This window comes from Fundulus heteroclitus, chromosome 3, assembly GCF_011125445.2.
Source record: "Fundulus heteroclitus isolate FHET01 chromosome 3, MU-UCD_Fhet_4.1, whole genome shotgun sequence".
Taxonomy (NCBI): Eukaryota; Metazoa; Chordata; class Actinopteri; order Cyprinodontiformes; family Fundulidae; genus Fundulus; species Fundulus heteroclitus.
Genome location: NC_046363.1, coordinates 19,186,105 through 19,201,933, shown reverse-complemented (window position 1 = coordinate 19,201,933; position 15,829 = coordinate 19,186,105). Strand labels below are relative to the sequence as shown.

General features: G+C 38.4%; 1 protein-coding gene across 1 annotated transcript; it reads right to left on the bottom strand.

Annotated features, from left to right (window-relative positions):
* Nucleotides 1-9,650: 9,650 nt before the first annotated feature.
* On the bottom strand, nt 9,651-13,142 carry LOC118556240 (trypsin-3-like). The gene is made up of 5 exons (XM_036127627.1): nt 13,055-13,142; nt 11,362-11,563; nt 10,164-10,426; nt 9,950-10,086; nt 9,651-9,860 (listed from the first exon to the last, which is right to left on the bottom strand). The coding sequence occupies exons 1-5, from the start codon at nt 13,140-13,142 to the stop codon at nt 9,711-9,713; spliced, it is 840 nt and encodes a 279-aa protein (XP_035983520.1). The 3' UTR covers nt 9,651-9,710.
* Nucleotides 13,143-15,829: the final 2,687 nt, after the last annotated feature.

The following is a 15,829-nucleotide window of genomic DNA, read 5'->3' as shown; positions in this document are numbered from 1 at the left end:
TTCTTCTTAGTCTGGATGCTTTTGGTCTGAAGGTTTCTGCTTTTATAAGTTAGGTTCAGGGTGGGATGAGGCTACATGCTTTCTATGTCCTGAACATGGTCAATTAAGCTCGCCTCCCGCTGACTCAGCCTCAAGGACTGGCCCAAACATCTGCTTTGTTTTTTTCATCATCATCTCCATGGAAATGCTTTATGCCTTGAAGACGCATATAAATCCTATGATGGTTACGCCTTAGACAGCCGACTTTTTTGCGATTGTTCTATCTATCTATCTATCTATCTATCTATCTATCTATCTATCTATCTATCTATCTATCTATCTATCTATCTATCTATCATCTATCTTAAATTTTGAAACTAATCAGCATCCTTTGTTTTCATGTGAAATAATTACATATATTATTAGTGAAAATAAATGTATTATTTGACAATATGAACAGTGTGGCATCACCACCTTTGTGCTCTACAAACACAGTTTAACATTATTTTCACCGTTTTTTCTCACAAATTGTGGTCATAATTGTTATTTTTATAAGATTTTTTTCATTTACCGGTACTCGCCCCAGAAAGGGGTATCTAGTTATTACGTCATAGTGACAATATCGTTAAAAGAGAGAAAATAACGATTATGATTGTGGCTTGCAACAAGTCGTTCATTAGCTAAATGTTGCCCTCTGCTGGGTGTTATCTAAAACTGCTGATTTAAAAAAAAATTCTTTTTTTATCTTACTTTCATTTCATTTTTTCTTTTCGTTGAGCTCTTTGACGTGAATAAATGTGTGAAAAGGAAAAAACATGTGTATGCTGTTTAACTCTGACCAAGAATACTAAAACTCTTTCATGTGTTTTTTTTTCTTTTGCCTTTTTCTTCTTTTTTTGCATCTGTCACTGTCCTGACTTAGCCATGATCACATCACATCCCTGGAGAGTTTCTTTACAAATCTGTTGACCGCTCCTGAGTGTCTACGCCCTTACCCACTGGAAGCTGGCATGAAGCATAAGCGCGCTTCATGTCCGGCTCAAATAGAAGTCACCGGAAAACTGATGTCACACAGGGAGGCCGTCTGTGCACCCAAAGAGTAAACTACAAGGCTAGTTTATGTAGGTTCTCTCCAGCGGTTATTCTCTTAGCAATGACTGGTACAGTATTACGGTATTTTCTTTCAGTCAGTGCCTAAGCTTGTTTACATGTGGAAACTTTTGTGTTTTACTTATGACTTGAAGCTGTGTCTGTAAACAATTTTCAGACATGGTAGGCAACTTGTTTTTGCCTCACTGGGACCCTCAAAAACATACACACCTCTAATAAAACCAGGTGCTGATGACTTCATGACATTCATTTCTAAACTTTTTCCAATTCTAGGGTGACATTTGTACTTGAATTTCACTGAAAAACAACTTAATTGTCTTGGAAAAAAATTGTCATTTTGATTTTATTCACAGAAACTGGCTTATGTAAACTTTATTTTAGAAAAGGCCTCTTAACTCACCATGCTACTCAGCTCTTCCTTTTCGCAGTAAAATCATTCAGTTGTGGTCTATGCAAAGTGGAACTGCAACGCTTTGGTCTGAATTTCTCGCTAATTTACCCCCACGTTCCCACTTGTCGCCCCTGTTCTGAGGTACGTCTGAGGGCAACTCGATTTTGTGCAGTCTCTTTAGATCTAAAATAGGCACTTCACACCCTACCCACCCACCAGGTCCCAGAGCGTTCCACTCCACCCCGTTCGGCCATTTTTAGAGTTTGCTAGTGGACGGCGTAAAGAGCAGCCGATGTCTCATCCACTTGTAGCTTCGGCATCCTTCAGCTTGGACTACAAAAGCCATCTATCCATCCATTTTCTGAACCGCTTAATCCCTCGTGGGATCGCTCATGAAAACAAAAGAAATGGCGGAATCGAGCGACTGGTGGGCTGGAAGTCTATAACCTTGTTCAGCAGCTTCACAGCAAATGTTGGTTAAAAAAAAATAATAATAATACTGAGAAAACTGAACAGCTCAAGAAACAGACCAAAACAGAATGTAAAGATTTCTATGCAAATCATTACATATGCATAAAAGGGTTTATTGACCAACTTCACCACGCCTCTGCTTCTGAAGAAATCATCAATGCAAAGACACTGAAACTAAAGCATGTTTTGCCATAAGCAAATTCCAAAGGTGTCAGGGTTTTGTTTACCGATGAACTCAGGACGCACACACAAGGAGGTCACTAAAAGTTTGAGTCTTTATTGAAGGAAGTATGCTGGGTGGTGAGTAATGAAGACCGGAGGTTTAGGACTGCAGAAGGTCAGGGATGTATGTGATGGCAGGTCCTGACGGCCCGGGGGGAGAGAGAGAGAGAGACACAGAGAGAGAGAGAGAGAGAGAGAGAGAGAGAGAGAGAGAGAGAGAGAGAGAGAGAGAGAGAGAGAGAGAGAGAGAGAGAGAGAGAGAGACCACACTCGCTAGGTGCTGCTGGGCTAGCAGGCCTCATAGCAACACCAGGACTCAGGGCGGCTAGTCCGGTTAGCAGTTCTCCGGAGACACCAGGACACAGAGCAGGGCTTCACCAGAGCAGCTTGTCAGGTAGCAATTCACAGAAGACACCTGGACAAAGAGCAGAGCTTCTCCAGGAACGAATAGTAGAACACAAAGCCTTACAGAGGGACTGGCATGGAGTGGTGGATAGCAGAAGACGGCCCAGTGCTGAACTGAAGACAGAGGGAGGTTTAAATAGAGCACTTCACAGGTGGAACAAGGGTCTGGCTAATTAACAAGCAAATGATTATCAGGTGTGACTGACTGCTGAGGAGGTGGAGTGAAAATTGACAGAAAATAACTGATGACTGAAAACTAACAATAAATAAAGTCAAACCTAACCCAAAAGAGATGAAAAAATGAAAATAACAGAAAAACAAAGCCAAACCAAAACTCAACCATGACAAAAGGAAACAAAAAGTCCTGTTCCTTCGAAAACAAACGTAACATATTTTTGAACACAGGCCGTGATAAACATTCACAGGTTCCAGTCTTTTCTTAAGGTCAGCCAACGGGCTGCGTGACTCACTCATAAAGTCTGTGCTACGCCCAAGCAACCAGATTCACTTAAATCATTTCTGGGGTTTACTAAAATAGTTAGACCATCTGAGAGGACAGGTTCCTTAACTGCAGCTGGTCCGGTTTACCGCCTATGATGTCACGTAATTAACTTTAAAATCTTTTTTATATTGAAATTTTTAAAGGAGGATCAGCTGACCACCACATTTATATGACTGGTTATAGTTGTTTTTTGCCCTGGTGGACTGCATGCTTTACAGCTTCAACCCCACAGACTGCAGTGTTGCAGAACACTTTGCCATAATTTACAGCAGGCTGACTCGAAATGACAGCTTTATTCCTCAGCTACAGAGGCGATCCTTGAGCAGTAGACCTTTCTTCCCTTTCATAGTCAGGTTCTTCTGAGTCTGAGCTTGTTGCTGCAAATGTTCTGACCACATGCAAGGCAGCTGGATCTGTTATGCTCAATATTACGCTCCGAAGCATTTGCGTTCAGATTTACAGCTTTACAAGCTTACGGCGATGAGTTATGCTTATGTGGCTTTTCAAGCACTTATAATCAGGGCACGGTTGTATTTGAGAGTTGTCTGGTAATATATCCTGTCAGTTTGACAAAGTGGAGATACGTCAGGAGCTTCATAGATCTGGGGTGCTTTTTAAGTAAAGATAATTGGTGCTTATATCACAACTAGACTTTACATCTGACACTTAAAAGTATTTTTTAGCTGTAAGTAAATAAATAAATAAAAACTCTGGTGTTAAAGCCCAGATTGAAATCTGGGCGATTTTTGTCTGTTGAATACAAATCTTTCAAGTGTTTTTTTGAATAAATTGGAGATCCAACAAAGAATCGTCTAAGACAGAGTAAGATGATTTTCAGTTTGATTGCCAGTTAGCAGTAAATGGCAGATCAGAATCTGAAGAAAAAGAAACAATATAAACACTCCAGCTCATTCCCAGGCCAGACAGAAAATCTGCAGTCCCTCCAGCGAAGTCTGGGTCATCCCTAGGGCCTCCTTCCAGTGGGACATGCACAGAAAACCTGCAGCAGGAGGCGTCCTGGTCAGATGCCCAAACCACCTCAACTGACTCGTTATGATTGACATCTTTACTTCAAGGCCTTCCGGTATATAACAGAGCTTCTCACCATATATCTAAGACTGAGTCTGGCCATGCTTATGGAGGAAGCTCATTTTGGCCGTTCATGTGCAGAATCTTGTCCTTTCGGTCACTATCCAGGTCTCATGACCATAGTTGAGGGTCAGAAAAGGTTAGGGAACAGGTGTTCCTGAAGGAGGGCAAGACAGAGTAGACATAAGTCGCTCTTCAGCGTTTCAAGCCTTGGAAAAAAGTGGTATGTTTTTTTGAAAATCTTACAGTTAAGGTAAGCATCTATATTCCCTTAGAAACACACACGGTGACTTGTGTCTTGTTAATCCCAGCCATGCTAGCTGTGTTCATTGCTAATATAAGATGCCCAGGACAGTTTAAGGACAGTTTTTGTCTCATCTCACCAGAGCACCTTCTTCATACGCTTCAGCATGTCCCCTACATGGTTTGGACTTCTGTTGCCTTTTCTATAAAGGGTTTTTGTAGCATCCTGTCCTGGACTCCTCACTGTGTCTATTTCTGTATCTCGCTGAACTTGGGGCTGAACCCATGAGTGGTAGTTTCCCCATGAGGGGAAAATGTGTCAAACCAATGAAAATGGGTTAACTCATTTGTAAGAGGTGTTTTTTGCTCTGCTGAGATGCTGATGATGAAAACTGAGGGGTTGCCAGTTTCTTTAAACAGGTCAAAGCAATCAATAAAAACTGTAAGGGGTAGATGAGTAAAGGTGAACACTTGTGCAAACCTCTCTTTTCAGATTTATTTTGTAAAAAAAAAATGTATCATTCTATTTAGAGTTTGTCTCTATTAACAACTCAAAAACAGAGTTTTGGATTTGATACATATCACAACATAAAAGAGTTCAAGGAGTATTGCTTTTTTTTTTAGCTCCCATCTAGCTTCAGATCTGGTGACTTTTATATTTTTATAGCACTAAACATTATACCGCCTTTATTATTGGTGCACTTTAAACGTAAGTTCTTTATGACTTTATTATTTGATGAACAAATACACCACTCAAATCTGCCTTTATAAAAATATTGTAGATGTGTTACAAAAGTTATCATTATGAATTGTGACGCCCCAAACCACCTGTCATGTACCTATCACATAATGTTTCAAGAGTTATTTTTATTACACCCATGTCTTTTACTGGTACAAACAAAACATGTTTATATGACATTTCTGTTGCTATGCCATTGACACCCTGCAAACTATACTGTCCTTAAAATGGTAGATCCCAGCTGTTTCTCTGTGGCAAACATTATTCAGAAACAACTGACTTGCAGGAATTGTATGTTGGCCACCCAAAAGGCAGTATTGGGTGGCCAACTTGAATCTGAAACTATTTAAACTAAATATTGTTTAAATTTCCTATGAGGCTCAACTCTATCAATGATAACTCTGCAGGGTAAAATCTTCTCCAAATTAATGAGCTCTAACTGCCAATGTTTGATATTGATATTATTTTGAAGAAAACTGAAACTGAACATTCAGATAACTAGCAGCTGAATAAATGGCTATCCAAATCCATAAAGTTCCATCAGAGTTTCTCTCTCGAATTCAAATAAATAGGTTTTTATGCATTATTTATTTCTAGATATTTGACAGAACTTTAAAGGATAAACTTATACAGGGGGGAAAGAAGAATAATGAACTCCATATGATTGATAATTGGTCCATCAGTTCGGATCACCTTTGAAGAACCAAGACAAAGTGATGAGGCTACAACCTCTTAAAGTCTGTCATTTATATTTGGAAAAATATCTGATTAATGACCTCTATTCCTAAATATAGTCTGGGGTCTAAACTAGCAGAAAATGATTACTTTGTGGGGTATTTGTTTCATATTGACATAAATCTGAATTAACAATTTTAGTACAGCTTTTAATTCATACAGATGGCATCTGGACATGACATTAGTCTAAATATCAAATATGCAGAGTGAGATCCATGGGCTTTCAGGGGTCTCATTTATCAAACTTTGCGTGGAATCCATACTAAAAGTGTACATATGCCAAGAAAAAGAAAATGGCGTACGCCAAAAAATATTCAGATTTCTGAAACCGTGCGCACACAATTTATTATTATTATTCCTTTATTTAACCAGGAAAAGTCCCATTGAGATTAACAATCTCTTTTTCAAGGGAGTCCTGGCCAAGATAGCGGCAAAAGATTACATTACAATTTACATTACAGTTTACAATAACATCTATCTAAATTACAATTTCCCTTTATAGAACACAGCTGTACCTAAACATTTGCGTACCTGGTTCTGCCTCATGTTCAGCCTTCTGCATGCCCAGATTTAACCATAAATGGTCAATTCAAAGGACCTCGTGAATGTTAATGTGGATTAAAATTGGTCAGCTAATCGATTTTTTTCGTCGCGGTGATTTGGCAACCGCAGAGAAAAAAAATCCCCAAAGAAACTAAAAAAAAAAGTCACAGAGAGGAGTTTATTAAATGTGAAAATCAGAGATAAAAGCACACATGTTGCTCACATTAAAATAACTTGTGAAATGTGAAAATGATCACAGTTTTAAACGCTGGATGACAAACTCACGCAGTGCTCCATGTTTAATCTCATCTGACGCTGTGCGTTCAGATCGACTATCTGAGGAGGGAGGGAGACCATGAGGAATGAGAGGTCTCCTCCCAGATGATAAGGACCAAAAAAAAACTGTTTAGGAAGCTGACGGGGTGCGGACGCTCGGAAGAGCGCTGCGTGATGAGCGCGCACCTTCTCTGCGCTCTATTTGGACCCAAAAACTGGAAAAGTGTTGTAGCCACTGTCCCCTGTAGGTTAAATCAGAATGCAATGCTCGGAGTCACCATCATTGGCTAGAAAACCTTTGATCGCTGAAACCGCGTTTCCTTCTAAGTCCTCCATTTGCAGGTCCTCCAGCAGTAACCATTACATGTATTACTCACGTGTGAATTTGAGTCGGCACAGAAAAAGCTGTGGCGAAGAGGGAAGCTTACTTCTGAACTTATTGTGTAGATGCTTTATATTTTCCCAATTTATTGAGCAACACATCTTCTGTCTACGTGTAGAATTGGACTTGCTGCAGGAATTAGAAGCCATCTAGAGGACGTTCTAATGTATTTAGCTGCTTTGAGAATACATGTTTGGATTTTCACTGATCCAAGCGTCAGATATTTTTCACATCATGATATAAATCCAGCTAGGAGCTCCCAGAGATGATCCCTACAGTTTTCAAATTTGTAAGTTTAAGTTTTTTAAGTTTAGCTCAGGTGCTCAGGTGAAAGTCCCTCTGCTTGCTAATCCTCATGATGACCCATCTGATGCTTATCTCCACCTCACATCTTGCTGAGTGAATATAAGTGATTAGCTGTAACTTACAATTAGTTCTGAGTCAGCGTGTCTGGTTCATCCTACTTCCACCTGTTTTCTGTGTGCCACACACACCAGGCTCGTGTTCTGCAGTTGGCTCTGCTGTTGCTGTGAAATGAGCGGTCTCCCCTGATGTAAACCTGTTTTCAGTAATGAATGAGGCTGGCTGAGAGCCCCAGACTGCCTGTCCCTGGCTGTGGTGCACGTTGCTGCACAATCACGGAGCAGCGTTTGCCCAAAAACCTTTGCTTTTGGTTCACTGTCAGGTTGTGGTGGAGGGGGATGTAATTATATGGAATAAAATAGAAACAAATCTGATTGTTGTAAAATTAAAATATTAAGTGTGCCGTCATTTTAGGGCTTGATGTGTCTTTTTATCTAAATGTCTTCCTTCTGAGATCTAAGGCTGTTCGGAAAACATCCAGGGCTAAAAGCCTAAAGCCCCAGAAGCCCTGGTCTAATGAAGCTCCAAGAACTACCAGAAAATAAAATGCAATATTTTTTCCCGGCAGCTTTTGGCATTTTAAGTTAATGTAGGCAATAATTATAAACAGTTTCACCACAGTTCTGTAGGAAACATTGGAGTACTAATGATCCAACAGAGCACTTTCACTTTCCTGGTAAATAAAAAAATACACATTTCTCTACTACTGGCTTTTCATGTAAACCTAACCTGGTGAAGTGTTAACTTTTTATTATTTTCCATTTTCATGTTTTTATGGAGACAGCTTTGCAGGAGGCCGTTGTTTGGATACAATTTGCCAAAAGCTCTCAGGGGTCCTTGTGTCCTGCCATTATCTATGTCTACGTATCTTCTGCTTTAGAAATATTTGCTTATAATTAGACAGTCTTCATATCGATTCCTTGTACCTGAAGACTGATTATCTTTTATTTATTTGTAGCCTTTTTTATTGTTTTGTTTTTGTGTTTTTCTAACAAAACATTTTTACTAGAAATATTTCCTGTGCTGAAAAATACTGATTATTGTATTAATAAAAGAAAAGTAAGTGTTTTAATCAGTGTTTAGTAGTTATTCTAAATTAATTGTGTAGTTGTAAAGTGACTCTGGGCAAATGCAGGTTGGTAAAGGTAGAAAAAAATTTTTTGTAATTATTTAACCTTAACTGCAACTTAAGGAATAATGAGAGGAATTACTCAGCAGTATAACTAAAACTGCTCATCATCTACTATTATTTATCAATTGAAACAAAAATAATTTATTAACTAACTTGAAATCCAAAAAGAGTTACACGAAAAGCTGGATAGCATATAGAGAAGGATGACAGAAGGGAAATTTGTGAGGTCTAGAAAACGGTGGTTGCATAAACTAAATCACGTTTTTTATTTCAGTTAATTCAAAATGACGTACAATTACTCATTGAAGAATACAAGAAGTGAGAACTGATGACCTGAAAATAGTCCATAGGTTCTATACGACTAATCAACCTACAGAGATATGTCTTTGGTTGTTGGCCTTGGTTCCTTATTACCGCCACCCGCTGGACTGAAGGTGAAATGCCATTTTTTGCACAACTTCCCCATTCGTCATTAGGCGGATTTAAATAAATGACCTGCAATTGATACATGCTTTCTTAAAAGCCCCAGGCTTTCACTTACCTGCAGGTAAACCAAATCCGGGGGTTTAAATCCTGGAACTTTCAATGGAAAATGGGCTATTGTGTTATGATGACACATAATTAAAAATTAGCATTACATCGGAGCTAATGTAACATAAAAATGCTAATATGATGACCATCTTACTTAGGCAGATTCTGCTATGAAAGCTTAAGCTTCTTTGCTACCCGTAGGCTTTAATGAAATGGAGGAATGATCACCCATATCTATTACTTTGAGAATAAGACTCAAATTTAGTTCACACCATGTTGACCTGATGGGCTTTCCTAAACAGTTCTCTGGACCTGCTCCTATCAAAGTCAAACCTACGTATTTTCACTGATGATGAATAATTGTGAGATTAGAGTAGTCAGCATTATAGATAAGTAGTTTGTCAGACTGTGAAATGAGTAAGAACTTTAACTCACACCCTACCATAATAGCTTGCTATTTAAACCCATGTTGATTCAACTTAATAAATAGAAATTTTTGTGAACTATCAGTAAAAAAACACACTTTAGATGAATAAGTCCCATTGTTTGTCTTTACTCATTTTTCCAGTGTACATGTAAAGTCTTCAGCTTTACACATCAGCCAGACGCCATTGTTGTCTTGATCCAGGAAACATAATTACAAACTTTCGTGTACACTCCAGGCTTGTTTCTCTGAGCACAGCCATGGCCCCAGGACACGACTCCTTGGAGCTCTCCCTTACACACCATGGGACCTCCAGAGTCACCCTAAAATGAAAAAAAGGTTGTGGGATATCAAGTTAGACATTTTGCAACAAGAAAAAAAAAAGTGTATGCGCCTATGATAATGGTATTACCTGACAGGAATCCTTCCCCCCCTCAAGATATCCAGCACATATCATGTTTTCAGTGATCTGAAAAGGATATGCATTGAAGCAGGAGTCATCACTCAACAGAGGGACTTCTAGGCACTGCAGCTTGTGTGGGTACCTTGCTGTAAGGACACAGAAATCAGCTATTTCTCTGTCCCCAATTGGTTACATCACCTGTCGGAGACAATGTTTAACTCACAGCCCTCATCACTGGGGCGAATATTCCCCCATCCAGATATCTGGCACATCGTCCCAGCACTGGCACACTGGGATGGAAGCATGGCAGGGCGCACATAGTCGTTCAGAACAACAGGCTGACTCAGCTTGATCAGCATGATGTCGCTGTCTTGCGTGCGAGGATTGTAATCAGGGTGGCGAATGAACGTGGCAGACATGATGTGCTGTTCAGTATGTTCAGGTTCCCAGATGTCATGCTCTCCCAGCCGAACCTCGACATTCGCCCTGAAAAAAACAAACATTTTGGAAAGCCAGTATAGTTTCCCCAGCACTGATGTTCTTTAAAACCTCTAGAATTTAGATGTTACATTTTAGTTCAAGACAAAAAAGCTAGTTTATAGTGTGTTGGAAAAACATTCCCACCCCTTATCAAATTCCTTTTCATATTTTGTCACATTTCAGTTATAAGCCTTAATGTATTTTACATTACAATCACACAAAGTAGCGATTAATTGGAAATGATATGTGACTTTTAATGTTGTTTTTTTTTACAAATATGAATATAAAAAAGTGTAGTTAGTGTGTAAATTAATCTGAGTATAAATTCAGTCGTTCTGTGAATGCCTGAGAGGTTTGTTAGAGAAAATAAGAGAACAAAAAGCTTCATGAAGACTCAGGAGCACCACCAGACAAGGGATAAAACTGACTTGTCTGATGTGTGGAGAAGCTTAAAGCAGGGTTAGGTTAAAGGACGATGTTCAACATTCAGAAATCAAAAGAAAATGGGACAACTGCAAACTTATAAAAAGGTGGCCATCCACCTGAAATCAATGGCTGTCATGGCTAGCATAAACCAAACAAGCAGCCAAGATGGAGGTTAATGCATTTATTTAACAGGGCATGGAAGCTGGTCAGAGTTGATTGGAAGATGGCTGGAACAAAATACAGAGAAACCCTGGAATAACAGCAAAGCTTTCAGTTACTATTTTGAAAAAAAAACAATACAAAAAAAACAAAAAAACTCAAAACCCTGTATCTTTTTCCATTGAGTTCACAAAAGATATGACACACACACACACACACACACAAAATCTGAATAAAATCCATAAAATATGATGATAATAAAGTGACAAATCATTAAAAGGTTCATGTTGCACGAATCTTTGTTTGCAATGCACTGTCCATGCGGTAAAATATGTGATATTTATCACGTTTCTTACTTTGGTTTGCAGTGTGCAGCCGACAGCACCCACTCATCAGACAGGAGAATCCCTCCACAGTAGTTGTACCCAGTGAAGAGCGACACTTGATAGGGCACAGAGTTTCTCGGGCACTCATACCCCCCAACAATCTTCTCATCATCTTCCAGGCCAACTGGAGATCCGAAGGTAAGATTCAACTTTTTACAATATAGAAAATTCACTTACCGGTGTCAATTATAACAAGAGTCTCTGGTGCCACTCGATGTCCCAATATAAATAATTAAATCATATACCTGCCACTCCTAAGAAGATCAGGACAAGAAAAAGATCCATGCCTCTGTCTGTTTTGCTGCTTTACTAATGTGTCCTTGCTCTCTCTAAGTCAGGTATTTTAGTCCTCTTATCTCCTCTTTTCGAGCTCCTTTATCACCTCAAACACATGCCATATGTTACATTTCCCTAGATATCCTGAATCTAAAGTAAACCATACAATATATGAGCTGTATATTTTTTGGGAAAATAGTTCAGGAAATAGTTTGAATCCTCCTTAATCTTTGTATTTTGAGTCAAACCGTTTTACTTAAATTCATTCATATTATTTTGTGTGATGTGTTTCAGCACATATTGCTGAAACACTGAGGCAGAGATGTCTAAATATATAAAGCTTTTATTTGAAAATATGTTTTTGCATTGCATTTCACAGTTTCTTCATTCAGCCTAATCATGTGGGACAGATTTTAACTAACTTGGAAAATGGAGGCTATAAAATGTTATATATATATATATATATATATATATATATATATATATATATATATATATATATATATATATATATATATATATATATATATATATATATATATATTATACGTTAACCTGGTGCCCCAGAAAACAATAATATGTTGTCAGAAAGAAATAGCAGTAGAACAGTACTTTTCAGGGCCTTTCACTTTACTAAACGTAGTCAAACTACTTCCTATTGCTTTATCACACAAATATTGTTATCGTACAGAAGAGAACCTATGCTGATCTTTACATTCAGCCAAAAAACATCTAAGAGAAGATCCTGTTAAACCTGAAAATTAAGAAACTGTCCAATTAAGAAACTGACACAAAAACAGCAGGTAATGTGCATTCAATGACCTTTGAACTTTAAACAGGATCAAATCTTATTGGCATAGGCATGCTTTCAAACCTTCCTAATGGACTTTACTTTTTATGTATAACCGTTTGTATTAATAGTTTACGTGTATGTTGGATGCCAGTAACATCAAACAAAACACCAGAAATCATAAAACACTTTTTATCTCAGCTGCAACAGAGGACATGTCATGCAGTAAGATGAATTAAGGTTTTATCACATTACATGGAAAAATCTTTTAGGCCCAATACATCACAATACGTATAAACTACTTCATAGTATTCAATTCAAGAATACTTTATTAACCCCAAAGTGATTTAAATGCTATTAAAAGTGACCAAAACATCAGCCAGAAAGCAGAGGAACTGAGAAGTGGTCTGCGGTCACCATCTGCAGAACCACTCCTTTACTGGGGGGCTGAGAACAAACATGCAGAAGCTGAAGGGTCTGTGGCTGGGGCGGTAGATAAAACATCTGAGGGGTGACAGGCAAGTTTTGTGTCAAAGGAGGGTGTGATGACTGTTTGGCTGTAGGAGGGAGAGGAGGATGATGAGCTTGTTCCTGAACTGAACCTGTTGAAGAACGTGTCCAGCTCATTGGCTCTTTCCAGACTTCCATCTGCCCGATGCTCCTTCTGCTTGAAGCCTGTGATCATCTTCTTCCCTGACCTCACATCTCTGATATTGTTCTGCTGCAGCTTTCTCTCCAGCTTCTTGTAAACCTCCTTGCTTTCTCTTATCTTGACTTTAAGTTTCTTCTGTATACGCCTCTGTAATTTCTTGTTTCCCTTCCTGAAAGCTCTTTTTTATTTTTCCTTATTCAGCAGATCCTTCAGGTCACTGGTGGTCCAGGGTTTGTTGTTGGGGAAGCATCTCCTTGTTCTGGTGGGGATTGTGTTGTCCACCACGTGCTTATATAGTCAGTCACACACTCAGTTGTGTCGTTGCTGTCCCCTCCATGTGACTGGCAGAGCGCATAGAGTGATTGAACGTATAGCCTTGATGCGCTGCCTTTCAGTCTCAATCTGATCTTGTTCTGCCACCTGTTAGCAATCGCTGAAAAATATGTTAATGAGAGCAAATCCACTGGAGAGTCAGTTGTGCTTGGATATACAGGGACAAATGTGGCGCTGTGACGTCAAAGTTTCCATCAGTAGGCATGACCTCCAATTTTTGTGTGACTGTAGTTACGTAGTACACATAAATCCAAATGGATTTATGGTTTTAATATTTGATGATCAACTTTACTGTGAATTTTTCTGGTTAATTGTTAACATAACTCAGGTCATCTTAATTCCTTTGTATGGAACTCCCTTAGCAACATCAAGTTGTTTAGTGAATGGGAAATAGAGCGGACTGGGTGGGGCTCCGCACTTTTATCAGTTCACTCTTCAGTGAAATAAAACACCAGAAAATTTAGTGGAATCAAAGCGCGTGTTGGTTCAATGTCCTTATTTCCAAACGTCAAATAAGGACAATGAAGTGGGCAAGGAAAGACGTTGAACGTTGCCTGCAAACCACCGTTCAAGTTAATTACCAAGTCATTGACTTTTGTGATGTTGTGGCGCATTATGTAATGTTTTACTGTTTAAATGATTGTATGATGCATCGTCACATAACTTTTTGACTTGTAGATACAGCACAGTTGTAACAGTGTGAACAAACAAGCATTAGTTCTAATATAACTGGTTTCGATACCCAAACAATATCAGTGACCCGTTATATATATACAGATATACAGTATATATATATATATATATATATATATATATATATATATATATATATATATATACACATATATATATATATATATATATATATATATATATATATATATATATATATATATATATATATATATATATATATATATACATATATATACATATATATATATATATATATATATATTTTTTTTTTTTTTTTTTTTTTATCATTCAACGTAGGATAGTAAACACAAAAAGGTCACAAGTGAAAGGGAATAGGAGGAAATCTGAAATAAATCTGCTTTTTTTAAAAAGTAAAATAAAATAATAGGTTGTTATCTTAAGTGGGCCAGTCTGAGGGATGAAACTCCAGGGCTGAAAATGAGTCCCACTCCGGCCCTGGTCGGGATGGTGTCCTCAAGCTTGCATGCTTCCCCTGTTTAAGAAAAAAAAAGAGCATTTCCAAACTTTAATTTTGCTTTTAACATTTTATTTAGATTAATGCCCTCCTCTACTCTAAGTAGCATTTCAGCCCTTCTTGGTATATCATGAGTTTGAGTGGGTGTAGTAATGCTGTCTTATAACCTTCAGCCAGCATCTTCAAAAGGTCAAATTGATGCTGACATTTTACACTGAAATACTTTAATCTCTTGGACACTGAACCCATTTCCTTTCTGAGCTGTTGGATGGCGGGGCATCCCCATACAATTCATACTTGCAAACGGTTGAACAGCTAGATATGGCGACTTTATGCTTCTGGAAGTTACACACAAGGATAAGTCAGACTTAAGGTGCACAATTGTCTGGGTATTTTTTCTCTGTCATTTTACACACGCAAGAAATATGAATAATTTTGATAATCCTAAATAACCAAGAAAAGAAAAGGTTAGTCTGATTTAATGAGGATAAAGAACAACGTGTGTTTTTACAGAGTGTATCTAGATGTCTGAGGGCACAATGAATGAGTATTGAAAACTCTTATTGAAACACATTTAAAAACGATAAGAAAAGGTTTTTTCTTGTTTGTTTGTTCGTTAAGGACGGCTCCAAAATGTCTCCTGTGGGGAGAAAGTGGCTGCATGCATTGCTCAGGTGTGGTTTTAACCCATTTTTCCATAGAAACTCTAAAATTTTCTAAGTTCTGAAAAGTCTTCTTTGCACATTTATTTTCAGCTCCATCCTCAGATTTTTATTTGGATTGAAGTCAGGTGACTGACTGGGCCAAGCAACCATTAGAAGATTTAGTTAGAAGGTCTTCAAAGAATATGCTATACTATCATGAGATGCTTCTGTCATGGTGTAGAGTGAAAGAGTGCTTGAGGTGTTTGTCTGAGTTGCAGTTCTTCCACCTGGCGGCGTTATCTGGACAGAGTGTTGCAGTCAAACCTTGATACAATCATCTAATCCACCTCTGAGTATTTAAGGAGCCTAATGGTCAACCAAACTGGTTAGATTGTAAGCCAGAAACCAACCACCTCTAAATACATTCAAGCATTTAATGTTTCTCCGTTCTCCACCTTCATCTGAGCCAAAGGTCCTGGTCGTACCTCAGACCAACTATTCCTTTCCAAGCCACATTCTGATCCTCCTCAAGAACCTCCCGGATAACCAGGCAGTTCCACTTTCATCTCCCA